Consider the following 25750-nt stretch of genomic DNA (forward strand, 5'->3'; position numbering starts at 1 on the left):
CGCAGTCTGCCACAGTTTTGCTGCCCCCTAGCAACAATCACTGCATTGAAATCAATTCCTGACTTCTTACTGGGCTATAGATTCCTTCAGCCAGGGGCTGTGTCTTTTACCTCTTAGCACAGCTAGGTACTTAACATTTGTTGTACAAATAAACGTTCCAGTGCTACCATCTGATTTTATTTTTTATTTTGTCTTTGGCTGCGCTGCGAAGCTTGCAGGATCTTAGTTCCCTGCAGTGAGGGGTGTGGAGTCCACTGGACCACCAGGGAGTTTCCCCCATCTTATTTTGGAAATCAGAGGAGTGAGGCATTGAAGGGTGACGTGACTAGGATCTTGTAGCCCAGGTTTCCACTAAGTACCAGAAGCTATTTGAATGACCTCCTCTGACTATGCCCACTGCCAGCCACTCCCACCTCTGTGCTGGGCCAGGCCAGCCACCAGTGGCCCTTCCAGGGTGGAGCCACACTTGGCCTCTGCAGAACTCTCCCGTTGGTCCTACTGTGCCCTCTCCAGCATGTGCCCATTTCCATACCTTCCCTGTCCCCAGGTCTTCCCCTTTGTCTGGGCAAAGATGCCTCCCAAGAGTCTTTTTTTTTTTTTTTTGGGCTGTGCTGGGTTTTTGCTGCTGTATGCAGTGGGCTTTTTCTAGTTGCGGTGAGCAAGGGCTACTCTGTAGTTGCTATGGGTGAACTTCTCATCTGGGTGGCCTCTTGTTGCAGAACACGGGCTCTAGGCCGCAGCAGTTGCAGCTCCAGGGCTCTAGAGCACAGGCTTAGTTGCCCCTCGTCATGTGGAATCTTCCCAGACCAGGGATTGAGTCCCAGTCCCCTGCATTGGCAGGCAGATTCTCTTACCACTGAGCCACCAGGGAAATCCTTCTGGGAGTCTTCACAGGACACGATCCTCCTGAGGGGTGGGCAGTCCCACCTTTGTCCTGAATCCTTGCTGGATTAGCAGGAGGGAGGACCTTTGTCACGCTTTGCCAGAACTCAGGACTCCAGCCCCACAGACTCCTTAATGATAGATGAGAAAGCGGTTGACTCCTAACCTGGGACTTGCTCCCTTCACATGTAAAGAGAAACCTGCTCATGACAACATGGGAGTTGCAGACACAGGACAGGAGCATCACGCTGGTGGCGGTGGGCAGAGGGGTGGGGTGGCTGGAGGACGCATGTCACAGGTCCCCTGGATGTCGGGTACATTTGTTGGTTGGCCAGAGAGAGTCCCTGCGTCTCCCCATGGTGATGCCCTTGCCCTTCCCGAGGTAGCCCCTGGGTGTTGGGAAGACCCTCACGCCGGTTGTTCAGGTGTTCCTCTGTCTCAGTGATGGAGGTGTGGAGAGGAGCTTCTCTCTGTTTCCACCGAGCAAGCATTCTGTGCCCTAACGGAGGGAACGAGATGGCCGAGGGGGGTGTGGGGGAGGGGTGAGGAGTGGGAGGGGCTTGGTGGGGTGAGTTCTGGGCATCAGCGCAGGAACCAGGGATGGCTGGGGCCCAGGCCTCTTTTTTTGTTTTCCCAAATTTAAAATTTTTAATTTTGTATTGGGGTATAGCCTGTTAAAAATGTTGTGGTAGTTCCAGGTGAACAGTGAAGGGACTTAGCCGTACATATGCCTGTACCTATTCTCCCCCAAACCCCCCTCCCATCCAGGCTGCCACATAACACTGAGCTGAGTTCCATATAACAGGTCCTAGTGGGTTATCCATTTAAAACACAGCAGTGTGTACACGACCTTCCCAAAGTCCCTAACTACCCCAATTTGTTATTAGCCAAGTCCCTGTGGATGTGTTGCAGTGCTTCAGGCTCTCCTGCCTTGACCGAGAGGAGCTGACTGCCATCGTGGCCTGCCTCTGAGAGCCCGCCGCAGCCCCGGCCCACAGTCTTTCCTGGTCAGCTTGTGCTGTGAGGCCTGACGGCTCTGACTTTTGTCATTGAGCCCCTTCTCAGGCCCAGGCCTGTGCCTCTCTTCTCCGTCTCTGCCTTCCGGGAGTCCCTGGACCTCAGATGGCCTCTGTATCTTCTGAAGCTAACCCCACTCACTGTGGGCCTTGGGCTCGCCTCCTCCCCCTCCACACCACAGCGGTAGGGGGACCCTTGAGGGGGTGGGGCACTAAACTCTTGAGGGGTACAGTGCCAGGGTGACAAAGACCCCACAGGGGGCTCATGCAGGTGCCAGGGTCTCATGGCTTCTCACAGTCGAGGTTGCACGCCTGGCTTCCCAGTTCCTTCCGACTTGAACTCTCACTACCCCGAGTGTAGCATTTTTTTTTTTTCCCCGAGTGTAGCATTTTAATTCCCTTCCCCTGCTAAAGGCTCTTTTTGCTCAGTGGTAAAGACTCTGCTTGCCAAGGCAGGAGACCTGGGTTCGATCCCTGGGTTGAGAAGATCCCCTGGAGAAGGAAATGGCAACCCACTCCAGTATTCTTGCCGGGGGAATCCCATGGATGGAAGAGGCTGGCAGGCTACAGTCCATGGGGTTGTAAGAGTCAGACACGACTTAGGGACGAAACCACCACCAAGCAAACCAAAAGGGAACTGTGCGCAGGCTGGGTGCCCCGTACTGAATGTCTGACAGCCCACGTGGGTGGGCCCCTGTTGTTGGTGACACAGTTTCTTTTCCTTGGGGACTTCTCTTGCTCTCTTCTAGCCTGGCCACCAGGGGCTTGGGAGTCACTGGTGTGACTTTAGATCCTAGGCCTTTAAGCAAAAGCTCAGAAAAATCATCCTACCCAGCACCAAATATCAGATGAGTCAGATTCTGGGTAGTCACCACTCTCCTCCCCCAGATCCCCTGGCAAAGCCTGGAAGGATGTCTGGGAGCTGTGTCACTCCGCCAGCCACTGGGACCCAGAGCCACCCTGTGGTGCTGTTCTAGCCCCTGGTGCCAGGGGGCACTGTTGGCGTTCTGCTCAGTGATTTTAGGAGAGGGAGCCCAGGATGGGCCTGTGTTGTCTCCCCACCCCAATGCTCTCTATGGCCAAGCTGGACTTAAGAGATGCTTGTCCTCACACCTTGATGGATGTGGGCAGCTCCCACGTAGCAGATGTAACCTCATCTGAGAACAACCCCATCTGAGAAGGTAGACTCCACACCTTGATGCTTGTTAGCCTATCCTGGAACCAGCACCATGTGGCTTGGCCCAAACCGTGTTGTGGGCAGGTGAGTCTGGAGAGAGGGAATATTCCTTTATTTGGGCAAACATGTGGTGGTAAAATGGTTGAGAAGCCAGGCGTGTAGTGGTCCACCCATGGAGGCAGAGGGGAGAGGAAGGGCTGCTGAAGGCAGGGAGCAGGGGGACAGGAGGCAGGGGGTTGGACCTCTTGGCTAAGGGAGTGGTGGACAGGCCTGGAGAGAGGAGCAAAGCAGAGAGCCACAGGAGGGCAGATTCCAGAGGCTTGGTTTTATTGTACAGTATTCTTTTTCCTCAACGAGATGCCATAAGCTACGCTGGCACTAGACACGGTCACAAGACTTGGCAGAGCCGCCGGGTGGGGAGCTGGGTGCTGGGAAAAGCCATCGCTCAAGACAGGTCCCACTCGTGGGTCTCAACCCGTGGCCTGCCTCAGCGCCCCCCGGAGGTCCCTGAGAAGGCAGGCCTAAGGGGCAGGGGGCTGCCAGAAGGCTCAGGCACTGCTGGGGGAGAAGGGAAGAGCCTCCCGGAGAAACACTGGGGCCAAACTCCGTGGGTCTCCATCAGGGCCTCTACCAGGCCTGACTTTACTGCCTCCAGGTCCGAGTTCTGGAAGCTCATATTGGGATAAGCCGGGGAGCGGGCTTGTCCTCCTCTGCCGCCTTCCCAGCTGCTGGTTGGCCAGTGAGAGACACTGGACTCCCAGCTGTAACTTCCTCTGTGGTGCCCCCTCCACCTGCCCCCAACCCATCAGCACTGCTTCCCACACAATCGGCATCGTCACTGGACCAGACCCCGGGCCCAGGGCCCCTCGGCAGGGTGAGAAGATGGCATTCTTCTGTGGCAGAGAGTGCTCGTGGCGACGCTCGGCGTTCCCCTCACATGATGGGCCACGCTTGGCGGTGCCCCCACATCCGGGGCCTTCAGACACCACCCCGCCTGCTCGGGCCAGACACACCCTCCTCGTGCAGGGCTCTCCCAGGGCTCAGGTCCCCGTGGGCAAGGATGACGGCCTCTAGAGACTGATACCCCTCCATGCTTCCACCCCTCCCATCCCCTCACTCTCCATCAGGTCTCTAACCCTGGCTTCCCCGTTCACAAACTCCCCAAGAAAAGGAAGGATAAGCCCTAAATATAAACCAGACGGAAGCAGCTCTGGAACAAAGAGTACAAGTAGCCAGTGGCGGGCACAGGGGGTGTGAGGTGGCATTGGCGGAGGGAGGGAATGGCATGCAGCACTGGAATTCCCTAGGAGGGGAGGGGTCCCCATTGCCCCCCAAGGTGTGTGAGGGGTTGTGGGGAAGGGGGTTAGCCGACTCAGAGAAGCAGGCTCTCTGGACTGGGCCTTGTGGCTTCCTGTGTCCTCCGTGGGCCTGACCTGTCACAGGGAGATGAAGTCCATGGCCTGCAGCAGAGGCAGGGAGAGCAGCAGCAGCAGCAGCCACGAGGTGTTCTGGATCAGCAGGCTTATGCCCCCACACCTGACCAGTTTATCTGTGGCGAGAGAATGGGGCAGACAGGAAAGGTGGGAATGGAGAGGGGCCAGGCCCAGGGCAAGGGTGCTTTCCCTTGGGGAGGCTGGTGCTGTGATGTCTTGGCTGCAACCAGGGCCAACCTAGTTGAACCAACCATCTTTCCCATTTGCAGGTTCCTGAGCCCTTGAAGCGCTTCCCTGGTGGCTCAGACGGTAAAGAATCTGCCTGCAATGCAGGAGACCCAGGTTGGATCCCTGGGTCGGGTAGATCCCCTGAAGAAGGGAATGGCAACTCACTCCAGTATTCTTGCCTGGAGAATTTCATGGACAGAGGAGCCCAATGGGCTACAGTCCATGAGGTCACAAAGAGTTGGACACGACTGAGTGACTACACTTTCATCTGTTTTTTCCTTTCCTGAGCCCTTGAACACGTATCCTCACAAGAAAACTGTGGGTGAGGTAGCTAGAGCCATCCTGTTTTCCAAGTGGGGAGAAGGAGGTTTGGGGAGGCCTAGTGATTTGCCCACAGTCATAGGGGAAGCATCTACCACACTACTCCACCTGTCTGACTGTCCCCTTAGCCCTTCCCCCATTCAGGCTGGGGGTAGTGATTCCTCTGGGCACAGGGGGCAGTAGGGGACAAGGGGAGAGAGGTTACGGGGCCACTCTCCTCTGTGGCCCAGCCAAGAGGCTTGCCTGGTGTCCCAGCTGGCCCGTTCCTCCCCAGCTTGCCTCTGCCCGCTTACTTGATCTTGCAGGGGGCTTGCCTCACCTCTGAACACAGAGACATCCTTGTTGGAGACGGTGGGATTCGGGCCAGAGAGGCGGAGTTCACATGTGTAGGTCCCCTCATCCTTGGTGGTGAAATTGGACAGGTAGAGGACCTTGAGGTTGTACTTGCTGAAGAATTTGGTTCGGGAGCTGTATTCTGGCCTAGTGACCCCATTGGAGCCAGAGAGCACCCACTTCTTTGTATCACGGGTCAGGCTGAACTCATACTGCATGGGCGTGGTGGTGGTATTCTCATGATGGCAGTCTAGACGAAGGCTCTGGTTCACCAGGCAGGCTGTCAGGCTGGTCACCTTCTGCCCACGGGCCACCTGTAAGACTGGCACCAGCAGTGCCCCCCTCCAAGTTGGGGAAGGACCTCTAGAGCAGGGGGCTTCCCACCCACATTCACAGCAGAGGAAGGCCTGACCAGGGAGGGCACAAGGGTCTGCTGTCGAGCACCTCTCCCTGCCCACATGGTCCCTGAGAGCCAGTGTACCTTCCCTTCTGCAGACTCCAGCCCATTTCCCTCTGTTCTAGTCCTGGGGTCCTGCCAGTGTGTTTCGGGGCAGGAGATCTTGGGGGAGTTGATGCTATATCTTGGTCCGCATTTGCAGATTCCAACTCAGTATGGGACAAGCTTAGTGAACTGTGTTTCCAGAAATGGTCCCAGGTAGTCAGAAAACCAACTAGGTTGCTCAGCTGTCTTAGGGATAAAAGAAGCCCTCTCTCCCTTAGTCACCTCCACCTTCTGAGTTCTTGAGGAAGAAGCTAGCTTTTCTGAAAAGAAAGCAGCCAGGGAGCTTGGAATCCCAGCCCTACCCCTTGCCGCATACCTGTCAGCAGGAGGGCGATGCCGATGGTAGGGTTCATGGTGCCGAGAGCTCAGTCCTGGATCTGGGGTGGAACAAGATGGGAATCAGCCAGGAGGTAGGGCAGGTGTCCCCAGACTTATTGCCAGGGTTGGGGGCCCTCAGGAGACCTCCCATAATGGCCATCCAAGCCCCTCTCTACAGCCCTCTCCCCTCCCCTCCTCTCAGTGAATGTGACACTGCCACTCAGCTCTTCCCCGTCAGGGAAGCAAGGGGGTGGGAGAAAACAGCTTTCTGTGGTGTGTGTGTATATGTGACCATTTACTAGATGGATGGCTTTGAATAAGTGGCTTTAACTTGATCATTTCCAAGGCAGGGCCCTCCTACTTTTTTTGTCGGAAAATTTGCAAAAACACAATTTATCTTAACCATATATATTAAAAAAAAATTGGCTGCATCAGGCAGCATGGAGTCTTAACTGCTGGACCACCAGGGAAGTCCCTGCTAATCATTTTTAAGTGTACAATTCAGAAATGTTAAGTTCATCCACACTGTAGTGCAGCCAATCTCTGGAACCCTTTTGTTGAGGAAATTAAAATGGAGGAGGTCTTGTTCAGGCTTCAGAAGCAGGCAAGCAGGCCTCTGACCTGCCTGGACACTGCCCGGATTCTGTGCCTGCCTGCAAGCACAGCTAGTCAGGTGGCGCTTTAGTCAAGAAAAAAGAAAAAAGAGCGGGTCTTGGAATTCTTGAACTCCTGAAGGTCTGGCCAATCTCCCAGGGTCTAATGAAATCCTATGACTCATAAGGTGAAACAAACAGCATTGTCAAAGGGTTAAATAAGTAAAAAATGCAGAAGAGCATTTCTGCATGCAAACAAATGATGCTATCACTGTAAGGCCTGGGATTATCAGCAGGAACCCCCAAAACTGCAATCTGAAGTCTCACCCGCTAAGTGGACGCACAGCCTGGGACATTTTTCCAGCTGGGACTCCAGACTGCTGTTATTTGGGACTTCCCAGTGCTGTTTAAGTCTGGATGTTGGTCAGCCCAATTTGGTGATGTATATGCTGTTACTTTACTTTTCCTATTTCTCTTGTCTTTTAATGATTATATATAAATAAGCCTCTATTAAATATTGAAATTGTATATTTATTTGTGGTTTCTTTTGTTAAGGATCCTTCCAACCTGAAATGAAAGTTCAGCAAAACACCTTTTCATCTTGCAAAAACCACAACTCTCTACCCATGAAACAAAACCTTCTCATTCAGGGACTTCCTATTTCTTGTTCTGAAGAAACTCCCCAATACCTAAACAGCTATAACAGATGGCATATAACAGATGTCTGAAAGATACTGAATGAACCTGGCTTTAGATACGCACCGGGTTGTGATGGGCTTAAGGAAAATGACAAACATCTGGCACTGTTCAAGAGTAAGTGATCCACAAGCGTCCATCTCTGACCGACTGTGTGGCTGGGGATGATGGCTGGGTGGTCGGTCATGTGTGTGTGGGGCCCCACGTGGCACACATCTAAACGTGTCTCTGGTTGTGTGTGAGGAAGGTGACAGTGGCCTCCTATTGCATGTGTTCTCAGCGTCGGAACCAAGACGTTTTCTATTGCTCAGCTCTCTGGGCGGGGTTCCTGGACCTGCAATTTTCCAGTCCGGCTGCTGGTAGCCTCTCTGACTCGGCTCTCTGCCCCATCTTTTTTTGCAGCCTGGGCTCAATCAGTATCCTGGCGAGGCAACAGAGCGGGTAGCCTAGCCTGTCCGCAGCAGCGCTCGCCTGGGAGAGGCCACAGGAGGGCCGTGCCCCGGTGCTAGCGCTCCCGCGCGCAGGGCGCGCCGCTAGCGGCGTCCAGGTCCCCGGCGCTCTGCCCAGTGCGGGGAGGGAGGGGCGAGGCTGGGGTCCCCGGGCGCCTGCGCTGCAGTCAGTTCCCTTTCAGACCCCCGCCGAAAGGGACCCGGAGGTGCTGTTGGGGAAGAAAGGGGGGTGGCAACATCTGGTTTTGATTAGCAGACACCGAGTTACAGAGGCGGGTGGCGAGCTTGGGATCTAGAGAGGAAGCGGGGAGGCGGCTAGAACTAGAAAGGAAGAAATGGGGCTGGAGCTGGAAGGGGATGCAGAGCGGAAGGGTGGGGTGGACGCTATAGGGGAGGCACCGTCTGTTAGCGTTTCCCTGGCCTTGTTTCCCCGCAGCTCAGAACCCGGAGAAGCTTCGCGCTCCCGCCCACTCTAGCCCGCATTCGACTAACCCCATCCTTATTCCGTTTCCCTATTTCAAGCCTCTCCTTTTCCAATTGAGGTCCCCCTTCCCCCTCGCTGATCCTTCTCCGGTTCTCGCCTCCGCCGTCTGCAGGCCTTTCTCCCGGTGGCCCGCCCCCCCCGCACTCCTCCCCCCGGCCTCGCGGCACTGCGGTTTCCCGTTCCTTGGAGGCCCCGCACCAAGCCCGCCGCGAGGTCGCAGGGCAGAGACTGCCTTCGGTTTTCGGTCCTCCGTTCCCTTAGTCTCACCCAGTCTCACCGCCCCGCCCCCGCGCCTTTACGATCTGGGTTTGGGTACTTCTGGGTGGAGAGCAGAACCCAAGCCTGTCCTTGCCGCTCTCCTCCCGGTTCTCCTCCAGCACTCCAGTCCCAGGTAAACGTCTCCCAGCGGGCGAAAGGTGCGCCGCTGCTCCCGCCCCTGCCTTGCAAGCAGGCCCCTCCCCAAGCACTGCGCAGCTCCTTCCCAGGGCGCCCTCGGTCCGTTTTCCAAAGCCTCGGGTTGGGAGGGCTTGCTTGGGCACCGGAGACCTATCTATCCCTGCGCCCCGGGTCCCGCCCTGGCTCCAGCTCCCACCTGGCCTCGGTCCTCCGCCGCTGCAGCCGCCCGCAGACGCGCCGCCGCCTCCAGTTGCTGCACCGTACCCCGCGCCCGCAGTTTTCACCAGGGGTGGGAGAGGGGGAGCGGGGAGGGCCCGGGGGCTCGGCCAATCAGAGGCTGAGCGGCAGAGAAAAAGGGTGGTGGAGGGAGGAGGCGGCGGCCCGAGATAGAAAGAGGGGACTTCTGCAGCAAAAGGGGGCCGCCATCCTGTGGCCGGCTGGCCTGGCCTGGGAGGCCAGGGTTCTGGACCCTGGAGATCGGGCTGGGGTCGCTCAGGGAACGCTAGCCGCCTCCCAGAGCCCCGCCAAGACCGCTCCCCTTTTAAGCTTTAACCCTTTCCTTTGACCTAGGTTTTGGAAGCCTGCGCGAAAACCGAGGGGGTAAGGAATGGTGGATGGAAGCCAGTTGCTGGGCCCCCGTAGGCAACGCCCACGCCTCGTTTCCGTTTCACCTAGAACTCATCTCCGCGGGAGCAGTCAGTGAGAGGTTTTTGGTGTTGGAATATTCCAGGTTTTCTCCAAAGGAGGATAGCGGGGTGTATTTCCACATGGCAACAGCCCTTAAGGGCAGCACTTGGTCTTTCCTGGTCCCCAGCCCTGCCCCAACTCCTCACCCAGCCTAGAACACCCATCTCTTAAGAGGCTTTCTGCTCTTGGGCACTGTGTCCCTCAGCTCCGGGGCTGGCACTTCCTGTTGAAGACAGCTAGAAGGTTCTTCTCGATTTCATGTTCTCCTCTTACCCCTCACAGCCACCCAAGTCCCTGAGCGCTGTGTGCTTGGTCTTCAGACAAGAGGCAGGGTGCTGCTGCCCTCTAGAAAACACTCTGCTTGGCCTGTTCCATCCATGGCCACAGTCTGCTGGGATCATCTCATCCCATTTCATGGCTAAGAGGTGGAGAGATGGCCAGTTGACCTGGGCTATGGAGCCCCAAGTCTTTGGAGTCCCAAGTCTTTGGTGCTGAGCTATATTCCACTGCTGCATTTCAGTCCAGGGGAAAGGGAAATTCTGCAACTGTGGGAAGGGAGAGGAGGCAGGACCACTAGCAAGAATAGCAGATACCACGCTTTGATCTTCTGGGGCATCTGTCCTTGCTCCGTTAATTTGAAGTCACCAGAAGCCCTTGGAACGTTTTTTTTTTTTTAATAGCCAGTGCTGATGACTTGTGCCTCCAATTTTTTTTTTTTTGAACAAAGGTTTATTTGATTAATTTGCCTCCTTGTGGCCTCTTTGTGAATTCTGGTTGAGACATCCTGTGGGCTGACCCTGCCCCACCCCCCGCACCCCCAGCCATTCTCCTATTTCTTTGCAGAGATGGTGTTGGCACCTTCTCTGCAGTTTCCATTACTGTAATGGTACTGTTGGAAGCCATCCCTGGGCTAGCAAATGGGGGATTCTCCCTCCCACTCCTTCTCCCTCCTTTGGAGGTTAGGTGGCCTCCCAGCACTTAGAGTGATGGAACTTTCTAACTGGAACAAGCCTCACAGATGGTCCAATCCACAGAGCCTTGGCTCTGGTAAACAGCAGGAGCTCCTTGAGCACTTTATGAGAAATGTAGCTGCTCTTGCCCACCTGGGATTTTCCTAGCCTAGTAGTAGGGCTCCCGGAGTCTACATTTCACAGGCTCCCAGGACCTGGGAACTGCAGACCATCCCTTTTCATAGATGAGGTGACCTGGCTTCTTATTGTCTGGAGGGTAATTTTTAAAAAAAGTATTTATGGATTTAATTTTGGCTGCTCTTTGTTGCTGGGCATAGGCTTTCTCTGGTTGTGGTATGTGGGCTTCTCATTGCGATGGCCTCTTGTTTTGGAGCACTGGCTCTAGAGACTGAGAGCTTCAGTAGTTCCAGCACACGAGCTCAGAAGTTGCAGCTTGTGGGCTTCGGAGTGCAGGCTCAGTATTTGTGGCGCGTAGGGTTAGTTGCTCCGTGGCATGTGGAACCTGGAATCTTCCCGGACCAGGGGTTGAGCCAGTGTCCTCTGCATTGCAAGGCAAATTCTTAACCGTTGGACCACCAGGAGGGTAATTTTTAAGTGCCTGGATGTCCTGCCCCTGGTGGCTGACCTCCACCACCGCCTCATCTTTCCCATTCTTCTTCCTGCTGCATTCTGGACACGCTAGCCTCCTCCTTGGCACTCCACTCTGTCTTCTTTCCTGCTCACCAGCTTTCTGGTTCTCAATCCAAGGATCTTTCCTATCAAAACACAGTTGCTTTAGTTGCTTTTGCTTCAGCCTAATCCTGCCTCCTACCCCCATGGGGTTGGAGATGGTTTTTTTTTTTCCTTTGGGCAAGACATGAGGATACCCACAGGCCCCTTAACAACAGAAAATATCTGAGCTCTGTCTGGATAAGACTCTGGATGCTCTGTTTCCCACTCTATGGCCCAGTCGCTGAGTGTTGCTGGCTGGAAGGCCAGGCTGTGCTATTTTGATAAGGTTTCAAGGACCTGGCCTATTTTTTGGGTCCCCAAGCACTTTGCTTCAGGAAGGGGAGGGGAGTGTGGCAACAGTGTGTCTGCTAAACCAAGGTGTCTGACTGGATGGAGTGAATGGCTCAAATGATCAATTTAGGGGCTGGGATGGAACACAGGGTCCTGAGGGGGAGGAGATTTAAAAACTCCCATTTTCTAATGGCACAGGATAGGAGTGCTGAAAGCAGGAAGAAAGGGTTTATCCACCCAAGGCAAGATTTCCCGACTTACTGTGGCTGCCCTGCGGGTCCCTTAGGTCTTTCCCATCACCTCTGGGCGCCCCATCTGGAGATGCATGGAGTAATGCTCCTCTCAAAATGCACCTTCCTTTAGGCTAACAAAGGGTCTACCAGCCATTCACTCTATTTCCTGATTTCATCTGATTGTCTTTATAAAATCACAGAGGTGGCAGAAGCCATCTCATCATTTTGTAGCTGAAAAATGAGGCCCCCAAAGGATAATGATCTGTCAAAGGTCAGACAAATATTATGAAACACAGCCAAGACAAGCTAGACTGCAGATCTTCTGATTCCAGGTACAGCGTGCTCCACTCCTTCCAGGGCGGGTCTTCAGCCTTCTGCTGGACTGACTTCACTGGTCTGGATGAAATGGGAAAAACAAGGACGTTGTGGAGTACTCTGAACATACCTGTCAGGCTGCTACACGGTTTTGATCGCCTCCCCTTCACTCTGTTGATAAGGGAGAATTCCCAGATTCCCATCCTAGGGTTTTGGAGATGGTCAAACACATAAAACCTGTTGACTTAACAAAATAGTCACAACCTAAAAGTTAAGAGTTCTGTTTTATTTGGTGGGAATTTTTAGGACTTCAAGCACGGGAGACTGCATCACAAGTGACCCTGAGAGAACTGCTCAGAGGAGGCGAGGGGAGGAGCCAGGTTATAGAGAAGTTTGGCAGGCAGTCTGAACATCAAAAGATTATTGTTAATTAAAGAAAATCAGAATCCCCAAGTTAAGGAATTTAGCGCTTTTCTGTGTATGGGAAGGCGCAAGAGTCTGGGCTCACTCATTGAAATTATTGCTTTCAGGTGCATCTCAGCTATCTGGGGCCAGCAGCCTGTGTTTTCACGTCCTGAGCGTCAGGGCCCACCATAGGGAGTGGCTGTAGTCTGACGGCTGCTAGATGGCAGGTATTCTTTTCCTTCCTGAGTGCCCTTAGGGCTCACTAGCTCACCTTGGAGGGCTGTGATGGCTGATGACTGAGGGGCTTCCCGGGTAAAGAAGTGGTAGTGGAAAAGAAGCCACCTGCCAGTGCAGGAGCTGCAGGAGATGCAGGAGACTCAGCCCCTGGTTGGGAAGATCCCCTGGAGGAGGAAATGGCAACCCACTCCAGTATTCTGGACTGGATAATCCCATGAACCGAGAAATATAATTCATGGGGTGGTAAAGAGTCAGACGTGACTGAGCATGTATGAACTTGATATCCTTGTTTAACTGATATGGCAAAAAGTAGTCCCTGTCTGACCCTGACACTGTACAGATGTGATTGACTAATAAACAGCAGTTTATTAGTCACCTGTACTTAGAGCCCAGAGAAAGACACCACATGCCAGGCCCTGCCACTCAGGAGCTGCACTCGAATAGTAAACAAACAGGAGCTCTGGGAGGCTTTGTGGTATCCAAAGGGTGGAATGCTCATTTCCCGCAGGAGGATATGATTGGCTGGTTTGAATAATTCTGTGGACTGGTAGGGAACTGAAGGCTGATTCTCAGGGATAAGAAGGAAAAAAGAAGGTTAATTGACTAGAGGAACTTATCAACAGAAGCTAATAACTGGGAAATAGAATTTGTGGTTAAGCCACTTGAGCCCCCCACAATTTGATCAGATATCAAGACAATACATACTGTTGAGTCCTAATTTTGGTCTAATTGAGGCTACACACTGGCCCTTCCTTGGGATGGTCTGTACTCTTGTTCTAAGCTTATACCTTTCTACTTTTTTGAACCAATGGTGGTAGATGGTATGTTTTTTTAATGTCCCTTCTAGGCACAAAAATAAAAGTGGTAATTTTCTGTTGCTCCTCAAACTTCTTTGGAAATATGACTAGTCTATGAAATTAAAAAGTCTTGAAACTGCTTGACACTCTTCTGCCTCTCCTAATCTCTAGTTGAGGTCAACTCCCAGAGTGAGGTCACGCCCTGAAAAACTGCATGTTTGGTTGAAGTTTCTCTTAGAATGCAGGGCAGAGGTCCAAGCACCAATGAAGATCACATTCTCAACATTTAAGAACCTTTATTCATGAATGTTTTATCAAATAATTAATAGTAATGTGTATCTTTTTGCCAGTTTTTCTAAATGTCCTTTGGACATCTAATAACAATGTATAAGATACAAAATTTTAAATATATTTGAGTAGGATATAAAATAATATAAATTAATATAAATATAAATCTATTATATCTAAATTATTAATGACATCATTCAGGATGCTCCTATTCTTATTTTTTCTGCACTTGATAAAATATTCTCAGAGAAATGTTAATATGTCTCACTATGATTATATATTTTTTCTTTTCCCTTCTGTTTCTTCTGATTTTTACTTTATGTATCTTTGTTTCTTTGTTGTTAGGTATCCAATAGTGTATGATATCTATCTTCTTTGTGAATTGTACCCTTTATCATTAAAAATACTCATATTTATTTCATTAAAAAAAACGTATTCAAATGTTAATAGCAATATTCATAGTTTCCAAAAAGTGGAAACAACAGAAAAGTCCATGAACTGATGAATGAATAAACAAAATGTGTGAAATTAATCAAATAATTAAAAGACGTTATTGCTCTAAGCACAATGTTTAAGGCACAGGGCTGGACACTGGGAACACAAAGATCAATAGAGCACAGTCTCTGCCTTGGAAGGGCTGTCCAAGTGGGGATATGGAAATGGTTAATAGATAATTAGAAAGCAATAGGGGAAAAGCATGGTAGATTCTTACATCACTGACCTTCAATGAATCATCCATCCTGATTTCCATGCCTCCTTGTGATCCCCTTCTGCATTGACTCTGGACTTGGCCATATGTCTTGCTTTGGCCAATGGGCTATCAGCAAATGTGATACAAGCAGAAGCTTCATAAGTGTTTGTATGTTGGGACTTGCCTTCTTGGAATTCAGTTGCCACAAGAGAAAGTTTGAGCAAACACGTGGAGAACCGAGGTGCCTCAGTTTATATCAACAACCGTTTGGGATAAGCTAGCCCCAAGTTGACCTGCCACATGCTCACAAACACATGTGTAATCCTAACTGGTGCCACCTAGAACATCATTCGTAGTAGAGGACAGACTGTGGTACATTGCTCAGTTGATGGCTCCCCAGGGAGTCATACCTCTTCCATATTGATTCTGAGCTTAGCCACATGACAGGTTTTGGCCAATGGGGTCTGAACAGATGTGATTCAGGCAGAGACTTCATGAGGGCTTGCCTCTTGGAAGTTAGCTGCCATGTGAAGAAGCCCAGGCTAGCCACATGGAGAGACCTGAACTCAAATGCTCTAGCTAACAGCTCCCCTGAATTGCTGGGCACTGAGTGGGTCATTCTAGATCATCCAACTCCTAGGCCACCTGTAAACCGGCTGCAAATGCATGTGTGAGCCCTGCAAGTCTGTATGGAGCACAGATGAGCTGCCCTGCTGACCCCTGACCAAGCCGCTGATGCCCAGAATTGTTATTGCCTTTAGTTCCTGCTCTGAGTGGTTTGTTACACAGCCACATATAACAAATACACCGGGTGAAGAGAAGAAAGGGCATTTAAGATCAAGGAGAGAGGATAAACAAAGGCAGAGACTCAAAGCAAAGTGGATGTGGGAAGATACAGATAGTGTGGGGTTGCTTGTGCCAGGCAACTGGAGGAAAGGTGGCAGTCAACATGGATTGCTCTAAAAATGGCTAAACTAAAAAAAATAGTCACAACCTGAAAGTTGAGAGTTGTGTTTAAGCGGTGGGAAGTTTTAGGACTTCAAGCCCTGGAGGCAGCATCTCAGGTAGCCCTGAGAAACTGCTTCAAGGACGTGGGGAAGGAGTCAGGTTTTAAAGAAGTTTACAGCAAAGGGGACAGATAGTCTGAACATCAAAGATTACTGTAAATTAAGGAAAACCAGATATCTCCAGGAATTAGCACTCTTCTCTCCAGTAGTCATGTATGGATGTGAGAATTGGACCATAAAGAAGGCTGAGCACCAAAGAATTGATGCTTTCGACTTGTGGTGCTGGAGAAGACACTTGAGAGTCCCTTGGACAGCAAGGAGATCAAACCAGTCAATCCTAAAAGAAATCCACACTGAGTATTCATTGGAAGGACTGATACTGAAGCTCTAATATTTTAGCCACCTGATGTGAAGAGCCGACTCATTGGAAAAGACCCTGATGCTGGAAAAGATTGAGCGGAGGAGGAGAAGGGAGTGACAGAGGGTGAGATGGTCGGATGGTATCACTGACTCAATGGACATGAGTTTGAGCAAACTCTGGGAGACAGTGAAGGACAGGGAAGCCTGGCGTGCTGCAGTCCATGGGGTCACAAAGAGTCAGACATGACTTAGCAACTGAACAACAAGGAAAATCAGTTATCTCTAGGAATTTAGTGCTCGTCTGTGTATGGGAAGATGCAAGTGTCTGAGCTCACTAAACTCATTTGTTTCACATGGATCTCAGATGGCTCTGACATTTTTGTTTATAGATATGGCAGGAGATATTCCATCTCACCAGAAGGTGGGATGGGTGTTTAGAGAAGTAGAAGGGATCTTACTGCTGGTGCAGGTGATGAGGGAAATGGTCTGTAAAAAGAAAGAATTTCCCTGTCTGGGTTGCTTTGGGCCACGTTCAGGTCTTGCATGAAACATAAAAAGGCAGTGAAATGGCTATGCTTGTGCATATCCAACAGCACGCCTGGGGAAAACCAGCCACTACTGTGGTGCCAGAGCTCTTTGAAGCCCTGAAACGGCACCAGATGGTTTTAGTGTGATAGACACTTCCTTGAGGGCCCATCTGTGTCGTATTTACTGCTGTATCTCGAGGGCCCCCAGGTCCTAGCACAAAATAGATCTCAGTACATATTTTTGAGTGAATATGAAAAGAAATAAAAGGGACTTCCCTGGTGGTCCAGTGGTTTAAGATCCAGCCCACCAGCGCAGTGTACATGAGTTTGATCGCTGATCTGGGAAGATCCCACATGCCATGGGGCAGCTAAGCCTACTAGTCACAGCTGCTGAAGCCCGCGTGCCTAGAACTCATGCTGTGAAACAAGAGAAACCACCACAATGAGAAGCCTGGTCACTGCAACCAGGGAATAGCCCCAGCTCTTCGCAGCTACTGAAAAGCCCACATGCAGCAGCAAAGACCCAGCACAGCCAGCCAAAAATTAAATACAGTTAAAAGAAAAAGAAATAAGAGCAATCAAGTATTGTTGGTGCTGTTTATCGGACAAAAAAGGAGGAAAGTCCCAGGAGGGTATGGGAGAAAGTAGTGGTTGTTTCTCTGGAAAGGAGGGTGTTTCTGACAGAAATAAAGGCACGGAGGCCTTAACAGTGTCTGGGAAACTGCACATTGTGAAGTTCCGTGGAGTTGGAGCATGGAGTGGGCGGAGTGATGGTGCCTGAGTTGTGGCGGGGGAGAGAGAAGAAGCCAGATGACAGAGACTGGATTTATAAGGCTAAAGGTTTTAGCCTTTATCCTGTTAGCAGTGGCAGGCTCTGAGGCCAGGGAGAAGTTTGATGAGACTTGCATTCTGGAGAGAGGAGTGGAAACTGAAGTGATGGTGTGGGCCTGGAAGGATGCATGCTAATGGATGCAGCTCACATGGGAGCATAGGAGTCGGGCTGAGGGGGACGAGGGCAGGAGCTGTGGGGATGGACGGGCAAGGTAGGGCAGATGAAGGAGACGTGCTTGGGAGAAGTCACAGGACCTGGGCACTTCGTAGATGTGTTTGAGGTCTGACAAGAACTACCAGTGCTGTGGTTGCTCTGAAAGAAGAGATGAAGCAACTTTGGGGCAAAAGGTCCTTTAAAAAATGATTTATTTTTAATTGGAGGATAATTGCTTTACAGCACTGTGTTGGTTTGTGCCATACATCAACATGAATCAGCCACGAGGTGTGCCTATGTCCCCTCCTTCTCAAACCTCTCTCCCACCTCCCACCCCTCTAGATTTTTATAGAGTACCAGGTTGGGCTGCCTGCATCAGACAGCATATCCCCACTGGCTATTTATTTGACATAGTTTGAGTGAACTCCGGGAGTTGGTGATGGACAGGGAGGCCTGGCGTGCTGCAGTTCATGGGGTCGCAAAGAGTCGGGCACGACTGAGCGACTGAACTGAGCTGAATGTGTATGTTTCACTGTTACTCCGTCAATTCATCCTTCCTTCTCCTTCCCCAGTTGCGTGCAGAAGTCTGTTCTCCCTGTCTGCGTCTCTGTTGCTGCCCTGCAAATAGTTTCATTGGTACCATTTTTTTTTTTAAGCTTCCATATGTATGTGTTAATATGTGATATTTGTTTTTCTCTTTTGAGGCAAAAGATCCTGAGTTCAGTGTCAGCCCTGCTGGGTCTGAGATCCTGTGGATAAGCAGCGGAGAGGTCCAGGCTAGGGCTGAGGAGCACGGTCTGAGTAGAGGGCAGATATTTGGTAGGTGTTGGCAAATAGGGGGTGATGAGTGCCCAGGGGGCATTGCAGGCCTAGCAGAATACAGAACTCAGGATAGGACCTGAAGGAGCACTGGTGTTTAAGTCACAGAGCAATGTGAGAAGGAGTGTCAGAAGGATGGGAGAGCCACAAGAGGGCCATACCCCAGAAATGGGGAAGTGGTCAGTGGTGCATGTAAAGACTGAAAGGTATTCAAGAGATTTAGCAACAGGAAGGTCGCCTGGGGAGGACAGTTCTAAAAGCTGGTGGGAGCTGACGTCTGAGGTCGTTGTTTAAAAATATAGGTTTTATTGTTAGGTGTGGAAGGCCAGCCGTGAGGGAATGACTACCACTGAAAAGGCAGTTGGCTATAGTTATAGATTGCAAGAGGACTACACACCACTCACAGAGGCAGCGGTGGTGGGGAGCCCACTGGGAAATACTGGCACTAGTCAGGAAGCAGAGGAAAAGGGGAAACTGTGGGCAAGAGTTTTTCTTGTGATTTCTGTGGGAAGGACTAGATGAGGCAAGATTAACAGGTTTAAAGTTGGCTAGTTTGAATCATCTCAGTGGGCACTCTGGGGCATGAGGGTGTTTCTAGTTGGCTCGTACCTGGCTATGAGATGATGAAGCCAGGTGGAGTGTGAGAGCCTGATATAGCAGATAGTTGAGGGTGTGGGCACCCTCAAATCTGATTGGTTAATTGAATTAGCTTGGTTGATTGAAGTGGTTGTTTTATATTTGAAAGGTGCACTGGTGCGTAAATAGTTTACCACCTCCAGGAATTGGCAGACCATGGGAGGAGCGGTCACCCCAGATATCTAAGCATCAGAAGACAGAAAGTAAAATACATGGTTAATATAGTCATGGGTTGGGCAGTGAATCAGAAAGACTGACGATGTAAACCTTGTATGTGAGGGGCTACCGGGGGCTCCCTCTTCTCTCAACAGTGGTTGGGAGTGGTGAGGTGGGTTGCTGGTTTCCAAAGCAGAGGGCTGGAGTTCCCCAGGAAGGTCAGGACCTGCCCACTGGTGGGATCCTGCTCATGCCCATCTCCTGGGCAGCAGCGCCTGGCAGAGATGTTTGAGAGCATGGGATGTGGGGTTACCTGGACTTTCAGGCTGAGTCTGGGGGTTTTGTCTTGGCTGAGCTCAGTTTACTCAAAGTTGGGGCAGGCCCAGAAGGGGCTGAGAGGTGAGAATAGCCCCTGCTGAGTCCTGACTCAGTCTCTCCAGTAAAGGGAAATCGAATTAGCAGTTTTTTGGCAGGTACTGCTGTGCCTAGGGATAAACAAGACTCATCTTTGTGGAATGTGAGCAGTTAGCATTTTTCTTTTTTTTATTGGCTTTTGGGGAAAACAAATAAAAAGAATACAGTCATAGGTCCCATAGCTCTCTGAGGTCGCCTCCATGTTAACTTTCCGCAGCCAGGACACATCTTGGGCAAAGCTGCCTCGTAAGCAAACTGTTGTTTCCTGCTTTGCAAGCTCACTCCTTCTGAAGAAGCTGACAATTATCCAACATCCCATTGCCAGCTGGCTTCAGCCAATAGAATTGCGGCATGCAAATAGAGCATCTGCTGCTGCTCTGGGTCAGGCTATACTGCAAAGTAGGAGGGGTTTCCTCTAAGAGGGGGAAATTCAGCTCTTAGATGGGGGAAAATGAAAAAAAAATCAGAAATATATATATATATTTTATGTTGGAGGCATTTCTGCTGCTCCTTGGCAGGAAAGAAAGAAGGAGAATGTTGACGGGTATTCTTTCTTGCAAAGTGCACTGTGTATAGGAAGGTATGTATTAATATTTCAGCTTCTCTGATGAGAGTATGAGGTGCAGTCCTGGAGTCCATGTAATGGTGAGAGTGTGTATGTGTGTGTAGGGGGGTGGTGGGGAGGCGGTGGTGGTAGCTGGAGCTCAGTTCACCTAGGCATGCCCTGAGCCTCTCTCTTCAGCTTGCCTAGGAAGATCTCTGTCCATCCACCCTTCCAGGAGCTATTGGAGGAATAGATAGACCTGAGTGGAGTAACTCTGGGTACAAAATCCTTCTTAGCCCAGATCCTGGGAGTTATTCTTTCTTGTTTTCACCCCCATAACCAGACTTTGAATTATACCTGTAAAATGTTCTTGGAGCCAACTCTTCCTTCCCATCCTCATTGACACAGCTCTAGTCTTGGGACTCATCTTCTCTCGCTTGGATTATTCCAGTAGCCAGTTAATGGGTCTCTTGCTTCCAGTTGTTGCTCCGTACTGCTACCCGAGTGATTTTTTCCCCCCAAACCACATTTTAAAAAATTTACATACTTAAAATGTTTGTGATGCCTGTTGTTGTTGTTTAGTTGCTAAGTTGTGTCTGACTCTTTTGTGACTCCATGAACTGTAGCCCTCCAGGCTTCTCTGTCCATGGGATTTCCCAGGCAAGAATACTGGCATGGGTTGCTATTTTCTTCTCCAGGGGATCTTCCTGACCCAGAGATCGAACCACATCTCCTGCGTTTTAGGTGGATTCTTTATCACTGAGACACCAGGGAAGCCCTATTGCAATGCATGTATATTGTTCTAAATTCAGTTATATGGAAGAACATGGAGTAGAAAGTAAATCTTTTTCAACTTCTGTCCCCTAGTCATTGCTACCAGTTGTTATCAATAGTGTGATGTATGTGTGCTAAGTTGCTTTAGTTGTGTCTGACTCTTTGTGACCCTATGGACTGTAGCCTGCCAGGCTCCTCTGTCCCTGGGATTCTCCAGGCAAGATACTGCAGTGGGTTGCCATGCCCTTCTCCAGCAGATCCTTCTGATCCAGGGATCAAACCTAGGTCTCTTGCAGCTCCTGCAGTGCTGGTGGATTCTTTACCACTGAGCCAGTGGGCAGGCCCCAGCAGTTATGTATCTTTTCAGAAATAACCCATGAATATAACATAGCAAACCTGTTTTTTGAAGAAGCATGGAGAACACACAAATGTAGCCTTCTATATACATTTTGCTGTGGATCTTAACTTTTTAACTGAATGATATCTCTTGAAGGTCATCCTATATTAGGACATATAAAGTTGACTTATTCTCTTATCAATTATTTTGTAGTTCATTTTTGGTCATATTACAGTCTATTTAACCAGCTCTGTGTGTGTGTGTGTGTGTGTGCGCGCGCACGCGCATGTCCAACTCTTTGTGACCTCGTGGACTGTAGCCCACTATGCTCCCCTGTCCATGGGATTTCCCAGGCAAGAATATTGGAGTGGGTTGTCATTTCTTCCTCCGGGGGACCTTCCAGACCCAGGGATCAAACCTGCATCTCTTGCATTTTCAGGTGGATTCTTTACCACTAGTCCCAAAATGGCAACCCACTCCAGTGTTCTTGCCTGGAGAATCCCAGGGACGGGGGAGCCTGGTGGGCTGCCATCTATGGGGTCGCACAGAGTTGGACACGACTGAAGCGACTTAGCAGCAGCAGCAGCAGTGCCACCTGGGAAGCCAACCAGTCCCATATCAGTGACTGTTTAGGTGATTTACAAACAATGCTTCAATGAGTGATTTATACAAATGTCATTTTACATGTGTTTGATCAATCAAATTTCTTAGGATTTGAGTGCCTTTAAATATTATTACTAAATGTCTAATTCAAATTATATTGTTAAATGTTTCCCTCTTGCAAAAATGAAAAACATGTTTGTAACTTCAGTCAAGACTGTTTCCTGAGCTCCAACCCACTGATCAACTATTACTTTGTGTAGCCACTTGGAGATCTCAAATCTGATATATTCTAAATTGACCTCTAGTCTTTCCCATTGGATAAATGGGACCCCCATCAGCACAATCACTTAAGCCAAAATTCCTGAAGTCGTCCATGATTACTTCATTTCCCATACTGCTACCCTGGATCATCAGGGAAGTCCCAGTACCACTCTGTTTTGATTACTGTTGCTTTGCGTATGATTTGAAATTGGGAAATGTGAGTCTCCTAGCCTGACTTTTATTACATGGATTTTTTTTTTTTTGCAATGTATATAGGTGGAATCATATGAAATGTATTCTGTTGTGTTTGTTTTCTTCTACTTAATATTATCTTTGGGAGCTACCTTTTAAAATTAACTTAAAAATATAAAACTTTAGGGCTTCCCTGGTGGCTCAGTGGTAAAGAATCCACCTGCCATTGCAAGGGACACAGGTTCAATCCCTGGTCTGGGAAGATCCCACGTGCTGTGGAAAAACTAAGCCCGTGCACAACTACTGAGCCTGTTCTCTACAGCGCTTGTGCTGCAACTACGGAAGCCTGTGTGCCCTAGGGCCCATGCTCTGCAACAAGAGAGGACACCACAATGAGAAGCCCATGCATTACAACTAGAGCATAGCCCCCTACTCGCTGCAACTAGAGAAAGCCAGGGCAGCAACAAAGAGCCAGCGCAGCCAAAAATAAGCAAATAAATAAGATGATTAAACAAATAACATACTTAAATCATTTTAAAAACTCAAGTAGGATGAAAAGGTTATAGTGAAAAACATGCTGTCTCCAAATCCAATTCTCCACCTCCCTCCTCCAGAGAGAACCAATGTTATCAGTTTCTTGAGCATTTCTGCAGAGAAAATTTAGGCATAAACAGGTCTCTAATTGTGTACCTTTCTCTCGCACCCCCGCAGAGGTCATAGTGAACGCTACATACAGTAGAGAACACTCTGTTAGTTTTATTTTCTAATTATTTTGTGAACTGGCCTACTTTTCCTCCATCCCTACTGGTATTATTCAATTCATTTTTTAAAGAGTACAGGGGCTATTACTTTGTCGCTGTCATATAATCTGGTGTTTCTTCATAATTAGATTCAATTTGTGCACTTCAGGCAGTAACACTACAGACTGGTGTTTTGTCCCTCTCAGTCCATCGCTTCAGGATGCACCTTATGTCAGGTTGTGCCATTACCGGGGAGCTGAATTTCATTCACTTGGTTAGGATAGAATCTGTCAGCTTTCTCCACTGCAACAATATCAATTTTTCTTTTCAATTTTTTATTTATTTTATTGAAGTGTCGTTGATTTACAATGTTGTGTTAATTTTTGCTGCATAGCAAAGGGATTCAGTTATACATACACATACCTTCTTTTTCATATTCTTTTCCATTATGGTTTATCATAGGATATTGAATATATGTACTGTACTGTAGGATTTGTTGTTTATCCATTCGATATATTACAGTTTGCTTCTGCTGATTCCAAACCCAAACTCCTAATCCATCCCCCAACCCTTGGCAACCTCCATTCTCTATGTCTGTGAACCTGTTTCTGTTTTGTAGGTAAGCTCATTTGTGTCATATTTTATATTCCACATATAATTGATATCATATGATACTTGTCTTTCTCTTCCTGACTTACTTCACTCAGTATGATGATTTCTAGGTCCATCCCTGTTGCTGAAAATGGCATTATTTCATTCTTTTGTATGCCTGAGTATTATACCATTGCATATATGTACCCCGTCTTCTTTATCCATTCATCGATTGATGGGCATTTAGGTTGTTCCCAAGTCTTGACTACTGAGAATAGTGCTGCCATGAACACAGGGCTGCGTGTATCGTTCTGAATTATAGTTTTGTCTGGATATACGGCCGGGAGTAAGACTCCTGGATTATGGTAACTCTAGTTTTAGAGTTTTGAGGAACCTCCAAACTCTTGTCATAGTGACTGCACCAATTTACATTCCCACCAACAGGGTAGGAGGGTTCCCTTTTCTCCACACCTCCTTCAGGGTTTATTATTTGTAGACTTTCTAAAGATGGCTATTCTGACCAGGGGGCTTCCCTGGTGGCTCAGTGGTAAAGAATCCACCTTCCAATGCAGGAGACATGGGTTCAATCCCTGGATTGGAAAGATACCCTGCAGAAAGAAATGGCAACCCACTCTAGTCGTCTTGCCTGAAAAATCCCATGGACAGAGGAGCCTGGAGGGCTATCGTCCGTGAGGTGGCAAAAGAGTCAGATACCACTTAGTGACTAAACAACAGTTCTGACCAGTGTGAGGTGGTATCTCATTGTAGTTTGGATCGGCATTTCTATAATAATTAAGACGTTGAGCATCTTTTCATGCCATTTTCAGATCCGGTTGTTTGTTTTTTTGTTGTTGTGTTGTATGAGCTGTTTGTATATTTTGGAAATTAGGCCCTTGTTGGTTGTATCATTTGCATCTTCTCTCAGTCCGAGGTAGTCTTTTCATTTTGTTGATGGTTTCCTTTGCTGTACAAAAGCTCGTAAGTTTGATTAGGTCTCATTTGTTTATTTTTGCTTTTATTTCTATTGCCTTGGGAGGCTGACCTAAGAAAACATTGCTACAATTTATGTCAGAGAATGTTTTTGCCTATGTCCTCTTCTAGGAGTTTTCTGGCGTCATATCTTGTATTTAAGTCTTTAATCCATTTTGAGTTTATTTTTGTGTATGGTGTGAGGGAGGTTCTAACTTCACTGATTTACACGTGGCTGTCCACCTTACCCAACATCCCTTACTGAAGAGACCATCTTTTATCCATAGTATATTTTTGCCTTTGTCAAAGATTACTTGACTGTAGGTGTGTGGTCCCCTCTTTTTACGAAGCCTTTATAAGAAAACACATGAGCTTACTTCCTCTCTCAACTCTCTCTGCCAGGTGATGATACAGTGAGAAGACAGCTATCTGTGAATCAGGAAGAGGATTCTTGCCAGACAGGGGATCTGTCAGTGTTGTGATCTCGAACTTCCAGCCTCCAGAAATGTGAGAGATAAATGTCTATTGTTTAAGCACCTTCCCCTACTCTATGTTAGTTCTTCACAGCAGCCTGAGTTGAATGAAGTGGCGGTGCTGGGCGGGTAGCGAGTAGCCATGGATTAGGACGGGAAGGTCCGCATGGCTTGACGTGAGGCAAGGGTGAAGGTCCCCAAACTCCAAAAGCCCAGAACGCTCACATCTGTGTCCTGCTCTGTTTCCCAGGCAACATCACATTTGGTCCTTCCAGCAGCCCTTTTAGTAGATAAGATGTTTCCATTTTACAGATGAGGAAACCGAGCCTCCAGTAGTTCCACAGCCTTTGCCCAAGTCACGTAGGGTGAGGCAGGGATTCAAACCTAGGTCTTCTGATCTCTTCTGACCCCCAGACCAGGATATCATCTTGACTGTGGAGCAGAAACACAGCTGAGCTATTATCGCCTTGCCTTAAGAGATGGGGGCACGGAAGCACAGATGGTCAAGCTTTGCTTCCTGGCTCTGGAGTGTAAGGACAGAACCTCAGAGGTCTGGCTCCTGCATGACTTTCTTCTGTTTCATCCAACTGCTTCCTTCTAGCCAGGCCCGGATTTCCTTACCTAGCGGTTGGCATGCCCTCAGGTGGGGGCTTAAACCATGGCAACACACACGCCCCACTCAGACTGGGGACAAACGCGGTCGTTCCTTTTGGGCCATGTTGTCTCCTTCTTTTGTCCCCCAGCAGCTCTCGGCCCTGGGAAATCCTGGGCAAAGTGTATCATCTCTCTGGCCTCAGTGCGGTCCTCTGTGAAATGGGCTGATGGCTGACCCTCATGCCCCCATCCTAGCATCCTGTGTAGCTCAGGTCTGTATCCAAAGGCTGTGCTCAGGCTCCATCCACACGCTA

The 25750-nt window shown here is 49.4% G+C and overlaps 1 protein-coding gene and 1 long non-coding RNA gene across 3 annotated transcripts in view; one reads left to right on the plus strand and one right to left on the minus strand.

Moving 5' to 3' along the window:
• The window catches only part of LOC138420927 (uncharacterized), a 69091-nt gene that overhangs the window by 16132 nt on the left and 27209 nt on the right, over positions 1–25750 (plus strand). Inside the window, exon 2 of the long non-coding RNA XR_011249363.1 lies at positions 24772–24876. This is a non-coding gene — a long non-coding RNA (uncharacterized lncRNA). The remainder of the gene's footprint in view (positions 1–24771; positions 24877–25750) is intronic.
• Positions 3386–9437, minus strand: THY1 (Thy-1 cell surface antigen). 2 transcript variants are annotated; one of them, XM_069554626.1, is made up of 4 exons: positions 9025–9437; positions 6209–6269; positions 5377–5712; positions 3386–4624 (listed from the first exon to the last, which is right to left on the minus strand). In XM_069554626.1, exons 2-4 carry the CDS (start codon positions 6243–6245, stop codon positions 4512–4514), a joined length of 486 nt encoding a protein of 161 aa, XP_069410727.1. In that variant the 5' UTR covers positions 6246–6269; positions 9025–9437; the 3' UTR covers positions 3386–4511. The 2 variants fall into 2 exon arrangements, with proteins under 2 accessions (XP_069410727.1, XP_069410728.1); XM_069554627.1 differs by lacking the exon at positions 9025–9437 and adding an exon at positions 7566–8157.

Source organism: Ovis canadensis, chromosome 15, assembly GCF_042477335.2.
Source record: "Ovis canadensis isolate MfBH-ARS-UI-01 breed Bighorn chromosome 15, ARS-UI_OviCan_v2, whole genome shotgun sequence".
Classification (NCBI taxonomy): Eukaryota; Metazoa; Chordata; class Mammalia; order Artiodactyla; family Bovidae; genus Ovis; species Ovis canadensis.

What these genes read in the sequence shown, in the direction of transcription:
- THY1 (XM_069554626.1), bottom strand. Translation starts at nt 6,245, where the DNA reads ATGAACCCTACCATCGGCATCGCCCTCCTGCTGACAG. An exon ending in CATCGCCCTCCTGCTGACAG is followed by an intron (nt 5,713 to 6,208) that starts GTATGCGGCAAG and finishes TGCTGGTGCCAG; the next exon opens with TCTTACAGGTGGCCCGTGGG. An exon ending in GGATGTCTCTGTGTTCAGAG is followed by an intron (nt 4,625 to 5,376) that starts GTGAGGCAAGCC and finishes CTCTCGCCACAG; the next exon opens with ATAAACTGGTCAGGTGTGGG.